An 18,832-nucleotide genomic window follows, 5' to 3' on the forward strand; every position below is an offset into this window, starting at 1 on the left:
GCTTTGATACCAAGTTAGAATCAAAGGTTGCAAGAGAATAAAGGAAGAAGATGAGAGGAGAAGGGAGAGGGAGAAGAAGAAGAAGAAGAAGAAGAAGAGAAGTTAGAAGTAGAAGTGTGTGGGAGAGAGTAGCCTTCTCTCCCCTATATTGATTCACTTAGCCAATAAAAGGAGAAATTACATTGGTGCCCCCATACTAACATAATGTAGTAAAGTGAGATAAAAAGGTAAAATAGTAAAAGCACAATACAACATAATATACCAACACTCAAAGTAACCTTATTACATGAATTCTAACACTTAATATACATGTTGATTTGGTTGGGTATTTTGATCCAGATTGGGTTGGTGTTGAAAGTGATATGAGATGTACCGCTCATTATTGTACACTTTTTGGTGGTAATCTTGTCACATGAAGGAGCAAGAAGTAGACTACGGTGGCAAAAGTCTAGTGTTGAGGTTGAGTATAGAGCTATGGTTCATACTGAAACTGAGTTAATGTGGTTAAGGTCACTTCTTCAGGAGATTGGATTTCCGGTTACTAAACCTATAGTTATGTTTTGTGATAATCAAGTTGCCATTTACATTGCCAGTAGTCCACTGTTTCACAAGAATATTAAACACATTGAGATCTACTTTCACTTTGTGGGGGATGCAGTAATGAGGAAGCTGATTTTTATTCCATTTGTCTCTTCTAGGAATCAGATTTGTGATATGTTCACCAAAGCTTTGTTTCGTTCAGCCTTTCTCGAGGGTTGTTCCAAGCTGGGCATTTGAGATGTTTATGCTCCAGCTTGAGGGGTAGTGTTGAGATTGGTTATTGAGTTGAGTTCTACTGCAGGAGTAGTGGGGATATATACGTGTTGTTAAGAGTATTTTGTGTAATGACTCAAAGTTAGGGGTATACTTGTCCTACACTGATTTCACAATATTAAAAATATATTATAGTGCTCACAGTTAGATATTCAGCCAAACTGTGAGCCTGGTTTCTTCAAGGCTTGTGGCACCTCTCTTCTCTCTTGAATAAGACTGATAACATGCCTTTGATCTTGTTCACCTTTCAATTGAGATCTTTTTGATAGATATAGTAACTTGGGGCATTTTGACCATTTCATCACCATCTGTTAACATGTACGAAAATTGTTTGTGCTTGGGCTACCCCAAACATAATTTTTTAAACGTTAGGTACCTTAAGAGTAGATACTCCAAACGTTAGGTACTGCAGGTTTAAAGCTCTTTTGTTGATTGCTTCACTATGCTAATCTACTGTCCAAGTGTGAACTCTTCATACAGAAGTATCTTTATGCCTATCCATGTGTGTTTCCTGCCAGGAATTATGGCGCTTGGTGCTACTAAAGGGATAACAAAGAAAAAGGCTATGGGAAATTTTTTTTTTACTTTTGAAGACTTAGAAAATTTGAAGGTTGCTGAAGATCTGGCAAAAACTTATTTTGAGATGTATTCAGTGACATCCATTGGTCTTGCTCCACAAATTTCTTACTTCCATATAGAGGTGGGTTGAATTGTTGTACCAACATTGCGATTTTCAGTAGAATGTATCAAATTTGAGTGAATGTGAACTGCAGTTAATGCACCATCCTTGCCTACTCCCAGTTTGGTAGCATTTACTTGTCTTTTATTTTATCGAGTATTGGTACAGGGAGCTGCTGTAGGAGGCCTTGATTGTGGGAACAAGAGTTCTGAATATGTGAAAAAGCTCACCCTTTTGCCATTGACAGGCCGGTGAAAAAGGAATGACACATCTATTACAATTCTTTTGAGTAATCATGGAAAAGAAAGCATGTGGGGATTTGAAGGTATCCTGGGTGAGCAAACTGAATCAGTTTCCTTTGATGTCATTGAAGCATCCTAACATGCTTTTGCTGTCACAATCGGCCATGCAAAGACTGGCACTGGCAATGTTGTGGAGGTTGTGAAGTGGCATTACAATGAAAACAGTGGCAAAAACTCTTGGCTTCTTTACTGTTACTTCTCCATTTCCAGTGCATAAGTGATTTGTTGTGTCCTCTGTATCACACCTGGAAACTTGAAGAGAGATATATGCCTCGGTCACAGCCTGCGCCTGCGCCTCCCCTCCCACAAAAAAAAAAAAAAAAAAAAAAAAATCATTAAAGTACTGAAAGATTTATTCTCTTCATAATTTTTCCCTGATAGGTTCTCTCCATTCCATCATATGAGAGTCAAATGTGACTTTTATCATATCCTAGTGTCATTCTTAGCTTTGAACAATGAGCTTCATTTGACTTGCACAATCTACTTCCTTGTTATTCTCATTATAAGCTGTGTCAAGTTTACAAACTATCTCCAGCTCTACATTTTATCCTTCAATAATTTTGATGGTAAACCGGTACCTGAAGTTTCACACTCGTCTTGAATGAGAAACAAATGATCCCCATCTCGAATGACGCTTATATCATCAATTACTGCATCCTCTGCACTGACCACTTTTGTAGGATGATAGCCTTCAAACTTTTGACCTGCATTTTCACAAGGTACTGGTATGAGACAGGTAAAGCACAAGCAATAAATGCCCCTAAATTTCACTGTTTAACTAATCCATATCAAAGGTGTGTATGTTGCAGGACTATGGTTAGTTCGTTCTTTATCCATTCTCATTTTTTCCTAAATGCAGTATATTGATTTAAACAAATAATGCTTTTAACTAATCCATGTCAAAGGTGTGAATGTTGCAGGACTATTGTGAGTTCATTCCTTATCCATTTTCATTTTTGCCTAGATGCATTTATATTGATTTAAACTAACAATGCTTCCCCTGAATTTTCAGGTTTATCATCAATACTCATTTACATCAAACCCAACTTACCAGAAATTTTGAGTAGCTCTTCTAACGAATCCGGTAGAACTACTAACTTTCCAAGCTGGTATTTCGATGTACGCTCTTTTGGAAATTTCATGTGGATTGTCACTCTTCTGTTGGTCAATTTTGCAATTGTGCTATCACTCGGAAAATAATAGCTTCTTGAAGTGGACTTTGGTGCTACCTTTCCAAAATGAAAGTTTGTGAAATTGGGAGAATTTTGGCTGTAGCTTCTTTGGTTACTTCCTTTGTAAATAGTGGGTTCTGTCTCAATGAAATCTATTTTATGGTCACCTGGACTTTTGTTCTGGTTATTGTAGCATTGTAAGAGGTCAAAGATGCTTTTATGCCCTTGCTTTTCTGCCAAGGCTTTTGGTGTCCACCCCATAGCATCTGGTTTGTTCACATTTGCCCCTCCCTGTAACAGAATCTTAATCATTTCTGGTTGCCCCTTGCAGACAGCAACATGAAGAGCTGTTCGGCCATCTGCATCTGTTGAGTTCACATCAACTCCATGTCTGATAAGATCATAAACTTTGTCTGGTTTTCCGTTTTCTGTAGCTTCCAGGATTCCTATTTCCCTTCCTCGACTTGGTGAATCTCTATGTGGATAATCTTCTTGATATGCCACTTGAGAACTAAATCCTTGCGGTCCTGTGTCTAGCCATTCTTTGAGGATCATCCCTGGATCCGTTTGTGGGTCTGCAAACCCTAGCCTTTCCATCCCCTTAAGTTTCTGGAAGAAAATGGCATGCAGAACCATTAGCTCTATAGCTTGTCCCCCACACACACACACACACAGAGGGTTACCTGGAAAAGGTTGTTCGTGATCATCTTTCCATCCTCCATATTTGCCTGAATTATGTTCATCAGTGAATTCCTGTTTAGCCGTAAGATCTGAGAAAGCTCAGTAGTGCGAACAGTGAATGGCTGTAGCCTGTAACATAAAACCCCTATCTCCCCAAACATTTCCCCTGGAACTGCCTTTCCATGAACCTGCATAGGATACATAGGAAGTGTCTTAACTTAGGTTATTTATCCTTACTGAACATAGCATTGATGAAGGCAATACATAGTTACATACTTGGTCACGCCCATCAATATTTGCTAGCAAATTCTGCAACCACAAATCAATTAGCAACTAGATTAGATAAGTCAGATTTAGCATGATAGAAGATCTGTAGCATCTTTCTGGCAAGTCAAGGACTAGGTGCGACAATAAGCTGCTTAGAGGGAGAAGCACATAGTGAACATGGGCAGTTTCAGTGAAAGTTGGTGCCAGTGTTCTGAGACCTGGATTAGCCTTACCCATGCTTCCAATCTGTTGTCAGAACAATTTTATAGATCCACTCAGCCCACAGCTTATAAACCAGATTTGAATTTAGGGTTGAAACTCTTTTATAGATCGGTCAGAGTAGGGTGGATCATGTGAGATACTATTTGATTTGGATCTGGACTGATCATGGATTCACATATGGTTTATGTATCTTTCATATGAACTATGAAGATAATCTAGGATTTTAGGTCCAACCCATAGCCTATCCATATTTAGGATCCATTAGGATTTGGATTTGATATGGACTTGAGTTGTCCAATCTGGGCATGGCTTTGCTAGTGGTAATTTGGATATGGAATGGGTTCTCCGTGGATCCAGTGTGAGTCTAAGCTGTTTTATACTCTACAGCCAGCTCTTTCACTAAGGTGTTAGGACAACATTGATCTGAAGATATTTTGTCATTAAGCTCACTGACCACTGCTCCCGAAACCAGTATATACAGATCCGTTGGGGCCTCATTCTGCAGAATCACATCTTCCTTGGGTGGGAAATACTCAGCCTCCATTTCTGAAACCTAAACATGGAAAAGCAATATTATATTAGTATACTTCGATGTTTTGCAAGGAATTCATGCACACCAATACCATAAAAAAATTCAGTCCGTTGGGATTGCTTGATGACTCATGTTGCAAATAGCAAAATAAAGATTCATCTTTTTTTTTTTGGGTCTCCTATCTGGCTGCGCCATGGGACTTTAACTACTGATACTAGAGAGAAGAGGGAGAAGACGGGGAAGTGGGGGGTTGGGGGTGCCTTAAGGCACAAGGTAAAGACAGGAGAGTCGAACCCGAGACCTCCTGAGAGCCTGTACTCTACCGGCAAGGTATTAAGCAACAACGCTAGCTGTTGTCTTCAAGATTGATCTTTTAACTCCTCCCTCCTCCAATCCCCTCCCCAACAGTTGAAAAAGAGAGAAGTACGCGAAGTAATACCAGTTGAAAAAGGAAATCATGGGAAACCCCTTGGAAAAGATAAACTTTTTGTATGATAGGATAGAAGAGATAGTGTGCTATGCTTGAACGAATGGCCTTCGGCAGACTATTCAAGGTCTCTTGCTGTTTCAGCCCTTCCGTTTTGAACTTGAGACATAGATGGGATAACATTTGATCCTGTATGCATGGGGGTAACTGGTTTCGTGCTGCAAATTCAGAAGCGGCTCGGACTGTATCCCTCTGCAGCATCAAAAGAATGGGCTGTTTAGTGCATTGCTTGAACAGAGTGGAGACAAAAAGTGTTGAAATTATTGACAAGTCTAGGACTAACTATGAGAACTCAAAGTTAAATTCCTGTTAAAAAAGCAATTTTTTGTGTTTTTTAATTGATACCATTTTAGAAATAGAACTTATTTCCATCGGTGGTTCAGTATTTAAAATATACTGTGCAGAAGTGTTAAAATGTAGCATTATTTTTTTGACATAGAAAAGAATAATTTCTGTCTATTTTTGAGAGTGAATACTTGTCTAGTTTATCAGTTTCTTGCCATGGAGTGTATTTTGCTGCTTTTCGAGTTATCAATTTGCTTAAAAACCTGTAGCTTTTATATGAATGAACAGATAAAGCTAGGAAGTGAGAAAAAACAAAATGTTTCGTAGATAGAACATACAAAATTTCTGGTGCGGCTGGTCCAGTGTACGACAAGGTTTGTCATATTACCAATGAGGTAAGCTGCCAATCCCAAGTTGAATAGCATGTAGAAGATATCAAACAACATCTCCCTTGGATTCTCAGCATGCAAGTCCCCATAACCGGTTGTAGTTAGTGTTGTGATAGACCAGTAGATTGCAGTTATGTATCTGTCCCACAGATTCTCTTCTTTGAAATTTGGCATTACTGCACCAATCCAGGTTCTTTTTGGATCCGGGTATCTGTCTGCTATGAGATAGTTAATGCATCCAGCGCAGTGTACTGCAAACAGAGTTACCTGCAGTTGAATTAAAAGGGAAATCATGTGTAATTTTGACGGGGCTGATGTGAGTAATTATGAGCAGTAGGGTGGAAAAAGACAAGCAAAAGGTAAAAATGTTTCAAACGCTTACTGAGACGAGTTTTGTGCACCGAGTCCAGAAATAGTCGAACCGGATGTCCTTCTCTAGTCTGAAGCAAAGGAAACTGGCTTAATGAATTTCTGTCCTTCCACCAAGACATTTGAAATTTGGAGAAACCAAAGGTGGAGATTTTAATTTGGTGTTAAACCTTGCAAACAGGGAACTGACCCGTCGAAGACGCCAGAGTCGGAGCATATTGAGTGCTTTAAAACCAAAACCGCTGCTGTGATTTGTGAACAGAAGGCTGAAAGGTTGAAGTGGTGCTGTTGAACTGACATCGAAAATGAACCAGGTTGATATGTACCTGTGCATGGGTTCAGATTATTTCAAGTTTTTTTCATCGATGGAACCAAGTAGGTCAGCAAAGATGCAACAAATATGAAATAAAGTGAACTATGAGCTGGACTTTGTTTTACTGATGTGGAGATTAAGAAACTACTGATTGACCTGATTGCAATTTTCTTGGGGTCATCAACCAAAATATAAGATTGGCGGTCAATATATGCAATGAAGAAGGTTAGGATGATGTCCATGGCAAAGAAACCATTGACAATGTTGTCTATGATGAACAGTGAGTCTTGCTTGTAACTTAGAAATGCAAACTCAAATGGGCAGATCCAAGCTGAGTAAATGACAAGAACAACGAGAAACATCTCCCAGGTCCTGAAATGACGAAAAACTAATAAGCAATGGTCTTCCATATGTACTTAAGAAAAATAATAATGATAAAAGTGTGAACGATGCATAGGATTGTGACCTATAGAGGTGATTGAAAGGAGAAATGATGTATCTTCGAAGCTTGGTTTGTTGGTGAATCCTGGCACCAAGGGATGGCAAGAGATCACTGGAGAAGAGGCCATGGCTGCCACTCTCCATGTGGAGCTCATAGTTACAAAGCCGTCCTAGGAAGGATGTGCAAGAAAATGACATGTTGGTGGTTCAATTCTCCAAAAGCTACTCCTATTACTGGTCAGGAGTTTGGAGACTGCTGTAAAACTTTTCGTTGGTAAGGCTTGGGAGAAGTGGTTATAAATAGCAAAGCGGGTGACATGGGTTGGGCTTCATTTCTTTTGCCTTGAATATGATCCAAGCAATTAAACAAGAAAAGCATGGATTAGTGTTTAAAGAAAGCCAAGTCCTATCATCTGTTTGAACAAAAATGACAAGGAAAGAAAAAAGGAAAGAAGGGAAAAAGAAGAGTGCTAGAAAGGTCAAGACCTGAGGCTTGATTTGGAGAAAGAACACTAAGAGTGGCAGACAGGAAGCTTTCTGATATGCAATTGCAGAGATATTTTGAGGATTAGAAGGTTCACAGAGTGGTGGTGGTGGTGGTGGTGGTGGGTGCTCCATAATCTGCAAAATATGGCTATGTAAGTTCTCTACGCATTTACTTTTAGCTGCATGGACTAAAATATTATCTTTCTTGTTTTGTTTAAACACCCAAAAATAAATGAGACCAGCCATCCTAGAACCCCTTCCTTCTGGGTAAGTGGAGTGGGGTCATGGATGCCACGTGGACCAGTTAAATTTAGGTTTTGAGGAATTTTGTATCCTCAAAACCCAAAGTCAATGTCAATCAACTCTTCTATATCATCTTGTTTAGTAAAAGCCAAGGATGTTTATGAAACGCAAGCAGGACCATAAAAGCTGTGGGAAACGTTTCACACCATAAACCAAAGCGTCCTTTCTGATGTGTTGGTCACTTACATATGATAGGATGGTGCGCATGAAAATTGTGGCATCTACTTCCCACTTATCTGTCCAAAATTTGTCAGATTAGACCCACCCAGTTGCACTCTGTAGTTGAGAAGTCACATTTGAGATGGGCTGGATCCCGGAAAATTATCCTCTCCAATTCCTTAGAGATCGGCAGTGCGGCAGTGTTAGGTAGAGATGCCGACACATGGCAGCTCGGACATATGGCAGTGCTTTGATGTCCGAGCTGCCATGTGTTGGCATCTCCACCTAGCACTGCCGCACTGTCGAGCTTTAGGAATTGGAGAGGATAATAATCCGCTGGACGATTCATGAATTCCGACTCTTCATGTGCTAATCCTTTCCATCTCAATCATCTCAGATCTTGGTAGGGTTCTTAATCTTTTATTTTTTCTCCGAAGTAATGTGGTAAGAGTTCTGATTGGTAAATTATCATTGAGGTGGACCAGATTACATTATCTTCCCTCTAGGTAGGACCCACCTGTGAAATGACTAGTCCACCCCTGTTTTTGCTGTTGTTTTGCAGGGTTGGACCCTTCAGCTCCCGCCACGGCTGAAGGAAATCCATTTCGCTAGGTTGATGGCTAGATACATGATGTGCGGTGCTGATGAATAAAACCTTACAAATAGGAAGAGACAGTGAAGATGACAAAAAATAAAAAAAGGCACGTGTAACATGTCTAATAATACTTCCATGGTCGACGTTGGTGGTTGTAGCTTGATGGTGGGCTCCTGATGCTGGTGGGGGAGGAGTCATGGCTTAACTTTAACCCAACGTCTCAAGGCTACGTCCCTCTCGTCTCTTGTGTCTTATTAGAAGCACAAGTGAAAGGTGATAGTAGCTTTGTAGTGGTTTAAACTGAATGCCTGAATCTATTCAGGTTGCTACTGTGAATCTATCTTTTATATAAGCGGTTACTTACGTAAATGTGGTTTTACAATAATACTTACCACAAGAGGTTATTAGTAGCAACTTTTTCATAGTCTAGATTGTGGGCTCAACCCCTGAACCCCGTGAATAGATAACACAACAATTTGGGGAAGAGAATGAGTCACCATGGACCCCTCTCTCTCTCTCTAAATCTGCTCAGGTTGCAAGTTTAATCAACTTCCAACCAAAGAATCCAAAAAAGAAGGGGTGTGTGGGTTTAGTCCCACATCGGGTGTGCGAGTGTGGTGTGTGCTGTGTATATCCGCCATTCTACGGTCCTAAAAGTCGGTTAACCTTTTGGGATTGGTGTGTGGTTTGTGCGATTACACTTCCATAAAAAAAAACAACTTCCAACCAAAGAAATAGTTAAGAGTCTATGTCATGTATTGCTTTGGTCATGGAAGTTGAAACTTGCAAAGCAAGAGGTCAGTAATCACATGAATTGCACTGGTAAAGCCTACAGCCATTTCTTTAGAAACATGTCCTCACCGGTCCAATAAAAAAAATAAATTAAACAGACTTATTAATATGACCGTTGGTACAGTTAGTGAACTGATAGTTACTAAGGATAGCCGTAAGGTGAGTGTAGCTGTATTGCTTGGACCATTCCCACTTGAGAGAGAGAGAGAGAGAGAGAGAGAGAGAGGTCTGAATTCTCACGAGCTTCACTTGGCTACAGTCGGAAAGTACACAGTGGTCCTCTTTAATTTGTGGTGTTTCCTCAATGATATTTCCTTGAGCTTCTTAACTTTCTTCAAATATGTGGTCCTTTCCATTATTGGGTTTACTAACAATTCCAGCCTCTTACATGATCACGAGCCAAAGTTGATCTTGGTCCCTATTCCCAGTTGATTTGTCATCTCTGCATCGACTAGATTCCTTGGCCTCATAATTATACCTCTAGCCTCATCCGATGAGGTTTGTGAGTTATTATTTACATCCTTCGTGGATTTGCAACATGTATCTAAATGTTGGGTCTTTCTAGGCATCACTATGTCTAGTGAAGTATAATAATGCTTCACTATTTGTGATTTGGTTGTAAATAAGTTATTTTATTTGTTAGAGGACTCTGCATACATCTCAATGGTCAAATTTTAATATAAAATAAGGAAGGAAAATTGTTCAAATTCTAATTAAAAGTTTTAGTAAAATTATCAAAATGCCATCAAATGGAGATTAACATAAAATACAAAATGACATCTTTTGTAATTTTAGTTTCTTCTACTCAGTTTAGCTGAAATTATACCAATGAGATGCTTGCCCGGCCCTCTATCACATGGACTAATCAATGTACTACCGTTTAGTAAATAATGAAGCTCTATACTTCACTAAACATAGTGACGGGGAAGAAAACCCATCTTAAAAAATATGGAAAGCAAACATACAAATACAAGTATTAGTTATTCAATTAGCAATTTAAGTTTTGAATGTGTAATCCCAATCACTATGAGCTAACGTTCTTGTTAATTAGATTTTAAACTTAAGCAGTGTTTGGTATTCATTCATGGAATATTTTTCTGAATCTGAAGTTAGAAAATGAAAAAGAAACTAGTTTGTTTTATAATACCCAAAATGTATTTTGAGAATGCATATCAAATACAGCCTTAATGTTTGACATCAATAATGACACATGGGAGATATGCCGGCAACGAACAGTCGACACGGTTTCAGTTCCCCATATTTGTGTGATTACATTAGAGTTGAGTTACGTAATTGATATTCTTGTCAATGGGTGGGTACTTTTTACATAAAAGTGCCTCCATATGAACAATTGTTAGGATGAGAAGTCATTAGAGCACTTGAAAAAGTTGTTGAATCTATCTATTAATCTATGGCCTAGCCATTTTGAAGTTGTAAGGAAAATTCCTAAATCTTTCCTCCCATATATATATATATATATATATATATATATATATATATATATATATATATATGTAGGCCTTCTGTATCTGACAACTGGCAGATTAGTTGTCACCCGAAACTTGTAGACAGGATTTTTTATAGATAAAAAAAAATGGGATAAAGTTCTCTATATTGGGGGCGCAGAGTGTGCCTAGACACATGGGGGTGGGCAAAATGACCGACCCACCCCCTAGATGACCCAAACTATGCCCATATCCCACCCCATGTGTTTGGGCACAACCTGCTTTCAGATGCTTTCCCGGACAGAGAATGTGCGCCCAAAACAAATAATTACTTGCATTTACTAATTCACATAGAAATTTTCAATGTCGGCTTAAATGAAAGGTCTCATGGACTTTGGGCCTCAGATGCAATAAATCTGCATGGGCTTGCATCGGAGGATTTCCCATCATCATCATCATCATCAAGTTGTTGTCCAACACAGACCCATTAAAACTTGGATGGATATTGGGGACCTAATTCATCCAATTAGGGTTTGTGTCATTGCCGTAGAGGGAAGTGGTCCACTTGACTATGACATGACGGTAACCATACCATTGAATGAGGCCCAAATGTCAATTCTAATCAGAAGAGTCTTTCATGGTCCACAATCATTAGTAGTGGGGCACTTAATTTGTCTTTTCACTTTAAAGATCAAGATTGGCTTAATGGGTTGGGGACAGAGCAATGGGGCTAATGAGATTGGGATCAACAAAATCTTTTTTTGACATTAGAATTGCATGCCTTCTGAATAAAGCCTAAAAGGTTTTGTTTCTCCTTTTTGAGTGAAAATTTTGCTTTCAAAGAGAGTTGGGTGACTCGCCAAACTTAAACCAGACAAAAACCATGTACCCCATCCTCATGACGTCTCTCTCTCTCTCTCTCTCACTCAGTTAAGGCTGCAGAAAGTTAAGTGGTCCTTACTCCTCTCATGTTATACGTTTCTTATCTCAATTATACGGGGTAGATTATATGGTTCTTTACCTTTTAATCAGTAATATTGGAGGTTATACTTGATACAAGGCTCAAGTTATACGTGTCTTTCCTCATTATTTCATTTAGTCATTTTAGGTCTGTCTCTATCTCTTTTAGTTTGTTCAGTCTGAATTAAATCACTCTTCCGTATTGAAGCATCTTAGGGTCTTCGTTAAACATGGTCATGCCACCTTAATCGATTTTCTCATAACATATTATGAATTGGAGAGTGAACCCTAATTTGATCATTCTTTACTTTATCATGTATCAGATTTATTCCCAAATCATCGCTAATTTGATAATTCCTTAACATATCCTTTGTAGTTTTGCCATACATCCATCTCATAATTCTCATCTTGGCTACACTGAATTTACCTATGTGATGCTTCTTAACAGCCCAACATTCCGTACCATACATCATAGGTGGTCATAGGATGTTCCTATAAAAGTTTTCTTTAAATTTTAAAAGAAATATGTTGATCTATAAACCACATCAGATACACCTCTCTACTTCATCCATCTTATTTTAATTCTTTATAAAACATAATCTTCTATATCACATTCATTATTTATGATTGCCCCCAAATACCTAAAATAATTACTTTGCAGAATCTTCCATCCATTAAATTTCACTGCTTCATTATCCGTTATGTTGTAACTAAAGTTTCCCATCATATACTCTATTTTCGTTCTACTTATCTTAAAACATTTTGACCCCAATGTTGATTTCCATAAGTCTAATTTAATGTTAATCCCATGTTTTTGTCTCATTCACCAAAACTGTATCATTAGCAAAAAACAAACACCAAGGAACTTGATTTTGAATATCTGCTTAAATTATCCACAATAAACGTAAACAAGTACGAGCTTAAAGCTGATTTTTTATGTAACACAATTGTAATTGAGAATTTAATACTTTGACCCCCGCAATTCTTGAACTAGTTACCACACCATTTTACATATCTTTAACTATGTTCACATATTTACTTGAAACATTTCTCTTCTCTAGCACTTATCAGATCAACTCTCTAAGGATTCTGTCATAAGTGTTTTCTACATCAATATTATGATAGATGGTTACAATTAGCCTAAACTCTAAGCTTTGTTATTAAGTCAAACAAATATGCTACAAAAAAAAAAAAAAAAAAATCAATTTGCAGGCTACTTTTTCACAGGTGTTCCCCTTTGTCTCTAATTCAATGTAGAATCAATTTTAGTATCAGATAGGATCCACTTGATAACCAAGGCTCATCTAATTGGAAGCATTTATCATCTTCACTAGCTAGTTGGTGCAGTTCAATCATAAAAATGGAACCTCTCATGTGATGTGCCCTTTATTGAGTCCACACCCTCTTTTCCTCCATCTTCCCTTAATAATGGAGATGCGTGGGAGAAGTGGAATTTGGACCTTTATCTTTTACACTTGAAATGAAAAGCTTCTAATTCTTATTAAGATTTATACCTAACCATAGATTAAATGAATAGATGGTTGATGAATTCTTCTAGATCGAATTGCTGATTATTTCCAACTAAACAAGTTTAATCAATGTCCCCAAAGGCCGTCCTTTTCTAAGTAATTATGATTAAGCATAGAACAATCCAACCTTTTGTGGAGAAAAAAGTGGAAATCCAAAAAGCAAGAGAGGTATCTCTTTTGTTTGAGCCCAGATCACCTACGCGTATGGTCAGGACAATGACACCTCACCTCCCACCCTGCTTTCATAAATGACGCTCCATGCATTCTAAATGGCAATGGGTGGTGGGTTAAGTGTCATCAACTCACCTTGCCATGCATATAAGCAGCGTGCATGTACGTGAAGGTGTGATCCAACCTCTTTTTGTTTGAAGATGGCATAATCTAGGCATTATGTGTTATAGTCCTCTTAAAATTTGGCTTTATTGGGATTGCTTTGTTGAACTATATAATGTAAGTAGTCATGCAAATGTGGCAAAGCATTATTTTGATTTTAGATCAAGTCTTTTTGCACTAATAATCAACTAAGACTTATGGTGATATACTCTTTTTTTTTTTTTTTTTTTTTTTTTTTTAAAAACAAGAAGCAAATTAACTAGTAATCTGATGAGCTTATTATATATAGGGAGAAAGAACGCTAACCGGTGCTGTGTGTGGGTGTTTACCTGTGCGTAGACACAGTCCGGTGAGAAAAGAGTGCCACACTCCCAGGAAAGGTGGAAAGGTCTAGGGGTGCAGCGGTCTTTTCGCTCTGAGCTTTGTTTGGGCGCAGGTACACGCCTACACACAAGACCGGTTAGTATTCCTTTTCCCATATATATAATAAGATATTTTTTAATTAGAAGGTACTGATGTTAGAACCTTGAAGTATATTATCCTTGGGAAAAGGCTGGGCACACCACCGGTGTATCATAAACTAGCATCTTCTCTCTCTTTCAAATGACCCCTATCCCTCATGTATGATACCCTATCCCACGCCCCTATTGGTGCCACCTGTTAGCTTACCATAGATGGGCGATATGCCGCCTATCTCTCTCCCTCTATCTTAGATACAGTGAATTTATCTTGATTTACAAATCCAGTTATTTGGTCCAACTTATATTCTAACCCAACTTTTGGATTACGAGTTCGGTTCCTTTGCACATACCAATAGGTGAACGTACATGTGAGAGCCAAGCACCTGTCCTATTTTTGCCATTTATAAGGGGAGAAGGGGTTTTTATGGAAACAAAATTAAAAGGTGATTGGCTCTGAGATGTACGTTCACCTGTTGGTATGTGCAGATGATCCATTCTCCTGAATTACATTGGGCCTAGTCCATTCCAAAGTGGCAAAGTCCCTAAGCTTTCACACTGCTGGCCAATTCAACCATTTCCCCAGCTTGAATCCCATCTCCAATTGAAACCACTCATCCGATCTCATCTATTTTCAAATTCGTATAAAAGTTGGTAATTCTACTTTCTAATAGAATCTCGGACTCGAATCGACATGCTCTAGCACTGCTTCTTAAGACTATCGTGCACCAATTTCACCATGACAGCTTGTTCGAAATCATAATAGCTCATTCACATTCAATCGTCGAGATTTATGGAGTCAATTCAATTAACAATTTAAAAAAAGATTAATATCGATGAATAAAAACTAGTTTAGTAAACCCTACCAGCCCCAGAAAATAGCAAATCTCTCTACCTCAATGGAAGTGATCATCCAGTTATTGACTTTTCACAGAAGAGATAACACCTTAGTTTTATTTATTGGGAGCCATTGAGTAAGAAGGTCCCTTAGTCCCTCTATATCCTACTCAGTGCACTGAGTGTAAGTTGTAATCATGGTTTCTGATAAACGATTGCTTTCTTCTGCAGCCCCACAGAAGCTATACTGTACACTTCAGGGCCTGTAATATTGGCATCCCAATTGACAGACACTAAAGAACACTTACAACACTCAGGTAAATGATTTCAACAACCCATAGCACATTCCTCGACAGACCGCATTTCCTGCGAAAAAAATTCTAACATAATAAGAGCTCGGCATACTAAATGAAGAAACACAAGGTTTTGGGTTATGGGTTGTAAAGGTTGCGTGTCTCATGGCCTTCTGAGAACTAAGTGGCAACCCAAATATGTGACACTCCAGGTTTTGCCGACCTTTCATCCAAATGAACCTAAATCTATACGCATGCAATGCTTGATTGGCCATGTATCTTGTCCAGATTAGCGGCTCCCATCCCATCATCACAGATATTATTTTTCTTACTTCGATAATATCGAATAGGTAACTGACCTTGTTGTTATCAAGTTGAGATCCTCTGCACATACGTTCACCTGCATGTACGTTTCATGTGCCAACACCTGGTCCTATTTACTGCCATTTAAAGGGTAAAAAGGGGTATTTATGGAAGCAAAAAGGAGAGGTGTTGCCAACTGAAACATCCGTACATGCAGAAGATCTCAACTCGCGGTTATCTAGTGACAAGGGCTGTCAAGGGGCTGGAGGTTTTAGGCCTAAATTTTAGCCTCTCGTCCAATGTACAGGTCTAAAGACAAGCCCAAGCAATTGGGTTTGGCTCACAAGCTACCTTTAAGTCATAGAGTTGGCATTGGGTTAAGTTTGCTAGCAGTTTGGTTAGTGCCACTGATTTTTTTGTATGGTTGTGGGTTTTGGGGAGGGGAGGGGAGGGGAGAAAATGGTTAGTGATATCAGTTTGGTTAATTCAAAAGGAAAATTACTACGAAAAAGAGTTTGTGGTAAATGTAAACGGTGGGCCTTGCCCATTTGACAAGCAGAACATAAATGAGAAGACTGAGGGAGGCGCTGATCCGGAACCATGAGACGAAGGACACAATCATGTGGGTGGCCCAAACGATTATGCCAATGGTCATAGGAGGGAACTGACGCCAAATGCGCAGAAGGAGGAGAAGCAGCAGTGAAGGTATACAAGCCAGCTTTACTAGGGCCTGAAAACAGAGTCGCCTTGGTAGCCAGATCCTTCACAAGAAAAAAGGAAGAGTGAAACTCAAAAAACACATGATTATCTTTACAAAACTTTTGAACAAAAATTAAAGAGTTTGTGAGAGTGGGAACATGAAGAACATTAGACAATAAAAAGGAACGATTTGAAGAAGGAAGGGATACAAAACCTATGTTCACAATTGGTAGACCATTACCGTTGCCCACTTGAAGCTGATTGGTACCTGCATATGGATCATAAGTGGTAAACGATTGCAAATCTGGAGTTGCATGGTGTGTAGAGCCAGTGTCAGGGATCCAATGGGTGGGAACGGATGGGGGTTGAGAAGGGACGTTTGGGGTGGATGGGTGTGGTGTAGCTGGGTTATTGTGGTGGGTATAGTGGGCCGTGGGTTGGTGTGTATAGGTGGGGGGTGACGGGGTAGGTAGTAGTGGTGGTTTGGGAGTGCGAGGGTGAGTGTAGGTGGTGTGATTAGCTTGCTGGCAATAGTAACATGTGGATGCTTGATGATTGGTACATCCACAAATCGTACAAGGACTATGTGCAAATGCATTGAACCGGTCAAAACCACGACCACGTCCCCGGCCTCTAGAAGCACCACCACGGCCAGGGGAGGGAGTCCCAGAGCCGCGACCTTGCTGTGAGAGATTAGCAGAGGCCGTAGCAGATGGATCAACAATAGCACGTCGTGAGGTGATGAGAGATTCATGGCTCATTAGAAGACCATGCAACTCAGAATAGGTGAGGGGTGGCTGCTGATACATCATAGTGGGCACCACGGACTGGTAGTCTTCACGTAGGGATCTGAAAATGTGAATATTGAAATCGTCATCAGGAAGGGGCTTCCCTGCAGCCGCCAATTCATCAGAAATTTCTTTCGCCCTATGAAGGAATTGAGAGACTGATTCATCATGTTTATGAACCAAATTTTGAAGTGCAAAACTTAATGCAAGAAGTCTTGGTGTATTGGGATTACTGAAAGCCACAGTGAGGGCACCCCAAATTTCTTTGCTGGTAGCACGACCCACAGCAAGAGGCAGTGCATCCTTGTCCAAAGAAGTGATCAAAAGGCTCATTATAGCGGCATCTTGAATACACCAATCTGCCACTTTTTCTGGTTCGGCAGGGCATGGTTTGTTGCCGGTGACATAATCATAGAGGCGTTGTCCGATGAGATAGGGGACAACCTGCGTCTTCCAATAAATATAGTTGGATGAATTTAGTTTAATTGAGAGAAAATGGTGTGCACCCAAGCCATGCGTGGTGGGTGTGATGGAGGTTGAAGAAGGGGCGGTTACACCTATAATGGAGGTATTTTGGCCTTCCATGGAAGCCAAAAACGTGGAGAAGAGAATAAGAGAAAAATGAATTTTGGGTTTAAGAGGAGAGCTCGTTTGAGCATATGGCTCTGATTACCATGTTGAGAGTAGAATAATATTCAATAGCTTGATTATCTCTACTATATTAGTAGAGTATATATACACAATATTACAATGAGATCTCCTAGTATCTTGGAGAAAATTACAGGTATGGAAATAAGATATTACATATGATATGATCACATGTGATAATACCCTGGAAGGTAATCCTTGGCTCTTAAGGAAATGCTGTGTACAGTAACTCTGATAATGGTAGGTCTGTAGAAGGCAGGTCTTCATATCTATGGAATTGCCACATGTGATAATGCCCAAGATGGTAATTTCTCATATGGCAAGTGGAGAGAAAATATGGAGAGAGAGGATCTCTCGGTTGATAAGTGAATGATTAGTTGTTAAAGAGTGTTAAAGGATAGCATAAGGTAGTATTTTTGTCAAATAATTTGGCTGAATTTTCAGCTTTCTATGAGGGAATTAAGATAGTGATTACACTTGATCTAGGGTTGCTTTGCATTGAGTGTGATTCCCATTCGGTCGTGCTTTGTATTAAAGAGAAAAATATTCCATGGTGCTTTAGACAGAAATGGTTATTTAGTAAGATCTACCTGGACAAGATTTCATGAAGTATTTCTTATTGTATTCATGAAGCAAATTCTGTGGCAGATCATCTTGCTATGCGTGCGGCTACATTGAGGGGGTTGGTTGTCTAGGATGAGGCGCTAAGTTTCACTTTAGACGACATAAATTGGGACTCTCAAGAGAGATGTAGATTTCATTTTGTTTAAGTTTATTAGGTGGTTTAAGCTTTGTATCAGTTTGCTTATCTATTGATGGCCATACCGAAGGTGGATAAGCAGTCCGATTGTTTGGTTTTTCTACGGCTTTTTTTCTAACTGTATTTCATTCATTCTTTCTTAATAATATCCTTTGCTGACTGATACACCATATTATATCCAACCAGTTATAGGGTGACATGTGGAAGAGTGGGGCCCTAAAAGCATATTTCGTCAAAGGCTCATATATCATATATGACAAGGAAAAATGTGAATAGACACATTAGCAAGATTAGTTGGAAAGACTCCCGGTGGTGTTAAGAATGGTAACTGCAATCCACATATGGGAAGACTCCTAATGGTTGAAAATTAGGAGGGGATCACTCCTCCAGGGAGTATCCAAAGCCTCGAATGACTCAATCATCCGGGGAAGAAGGAAGGTAATCTCGCACGTCTTTGCAAAGGGGATCGTGGGGGAAACATGTATAAAGAGA

At 39.3% G+C, this 18,832-nt stretch overlaps 2 protein-coding genes and 1 long non-coding RNA gene across 8 annotated transcripts; 1 reads left to right on the forward strand and 2 right to left on the reverse strand.

The window, feature by feature from the left end:
• Positions 1-2,265: 2,265 nt before the first annotated feature.
• On the reverse strand, positions 2,266-7,340 carry LOC122640475 (potassium channel KAT3-like). Of its 6 annotated transcripts, none has more exons than XM_043833683.1 (11): positions 6,978-7,340; positions 6,668-6,883; positions 6,369-6,524; positions 6,212-6,269; positions 5,779-6,096; positions 5,108-5,347; positions 4,591-4,689; positions 3,924-3,956; positions 3,650-3,835; positions 3,134-3,575; positions 2,266-2,498 (listed from the first exon to the last, which is right to left on the reverse strand). In XM_043833683.1, exons 1-11 carry the CDS (start codon positions 7,148-7,150, stop codon positions 2,332-2,334), a joined length of 2,088 nt encoding a protein of 695 aa, XP_043689618.1. In that variant the 5' UTR covers positions 7,151-7,340; the 3' UTR covers positions 2,266-2,331. The 6 variants fall into 6 exon arrangements, with proteins under 6 accessions (XP_043689618.1, XP_043689615.1, XP_043689620.1 ...); XM_043833680.1 differs by having other exon boundaries at positions 2,846-3,575; positions 6,978-7,339; XM_043833685.1 differs by having other exon boundaries at positions 2,846-3,575; positions 6,389-6,524; positions 6,668-6,899; positions 6,978-7,118.
• Positions 5,705-6,509, forward strand: LOC122640476. The gene is made up of 3 exons (XR_006329666.1): positions 5,705-5,835; positions 6,020-6,188; positions 6,380-6,509. It is a non-coding gene; the product is annotated as an uncharacterized LOC122640476 (long non-coding RNA).
• A 7,704-nt stretch (positions 7,341-15,044) lies between the features above and the next one.
• On the reverse strand, positions 15,045-17,265 carry LOC122638911. The gene is made up of 2 exons (XM_043831761.1): positions 16,722-17,265; positions 15,045-15,142 (listed from the first exon to the last, which is right to left on the reverse strand). The coding sequence occupies exons 1-2, from the start codon at positions 17,263-17,265 to the stop codon at positions 15,045-15,047; spliced, it is 642 nt and encodes a 213-aa protein (XP_043687696.1).
• Positions 17,266-18,832: the final 1,567 nt, after the last annotated feature.

The sequence above is a fragment of the Telopea speciosissima genome, chromosome 9 (genome assembly GCF_018873765.1).
Source record: "Telopea speciosissima isolate NSW1024214 ecotype Mountain lineage chromosome 9, Tspe_v1, whole genome shotgun sequence".
NCBI classification, from domain to species: Eukaryota; Viridiplantae; Streptophyta; class Magnoliopsida; order Proteales; family Proteaceae; genus Telopea; species Telopea speciosissima.

Coding starts and splice junctions, on each gene's coding strand:
- LOC122640475 (XM_043833680.1), bottom strand. CDS start 7,150: ATGTCATTTTCTTGCACATCCTTCCTAGGACGGCTTTGTAACTATGAG. Junction 3,836..3,923: donor ATATTGATGGGCGTGACCAA/GTATGTAACTAT, acceptor TATCCTATGCAG/GTTCATGGAAAGGCAGTTCC. Junction 2,499..2,845: donor AGAGCTACTCAAAATTTCTG/GTAAGTTGGGTT, acceptor GTGAAAATGCAG/GTCAAAAGTTTGAAGGCTAT.
- LOC122638911 (XM_043831761.1), bottom strand. CDS start 17,265: ATGAGCCTTTTGATCACTTCTTTGGACAAGGATGCACTGCCTCTTGCT. Junction 15,143..16,721: donor TGCATTTGCACATAGTCCTT/GTACGATTTGTG, acceptor AGTGTTCTTTAG/TGTCTGTCAATTGGGATGCC.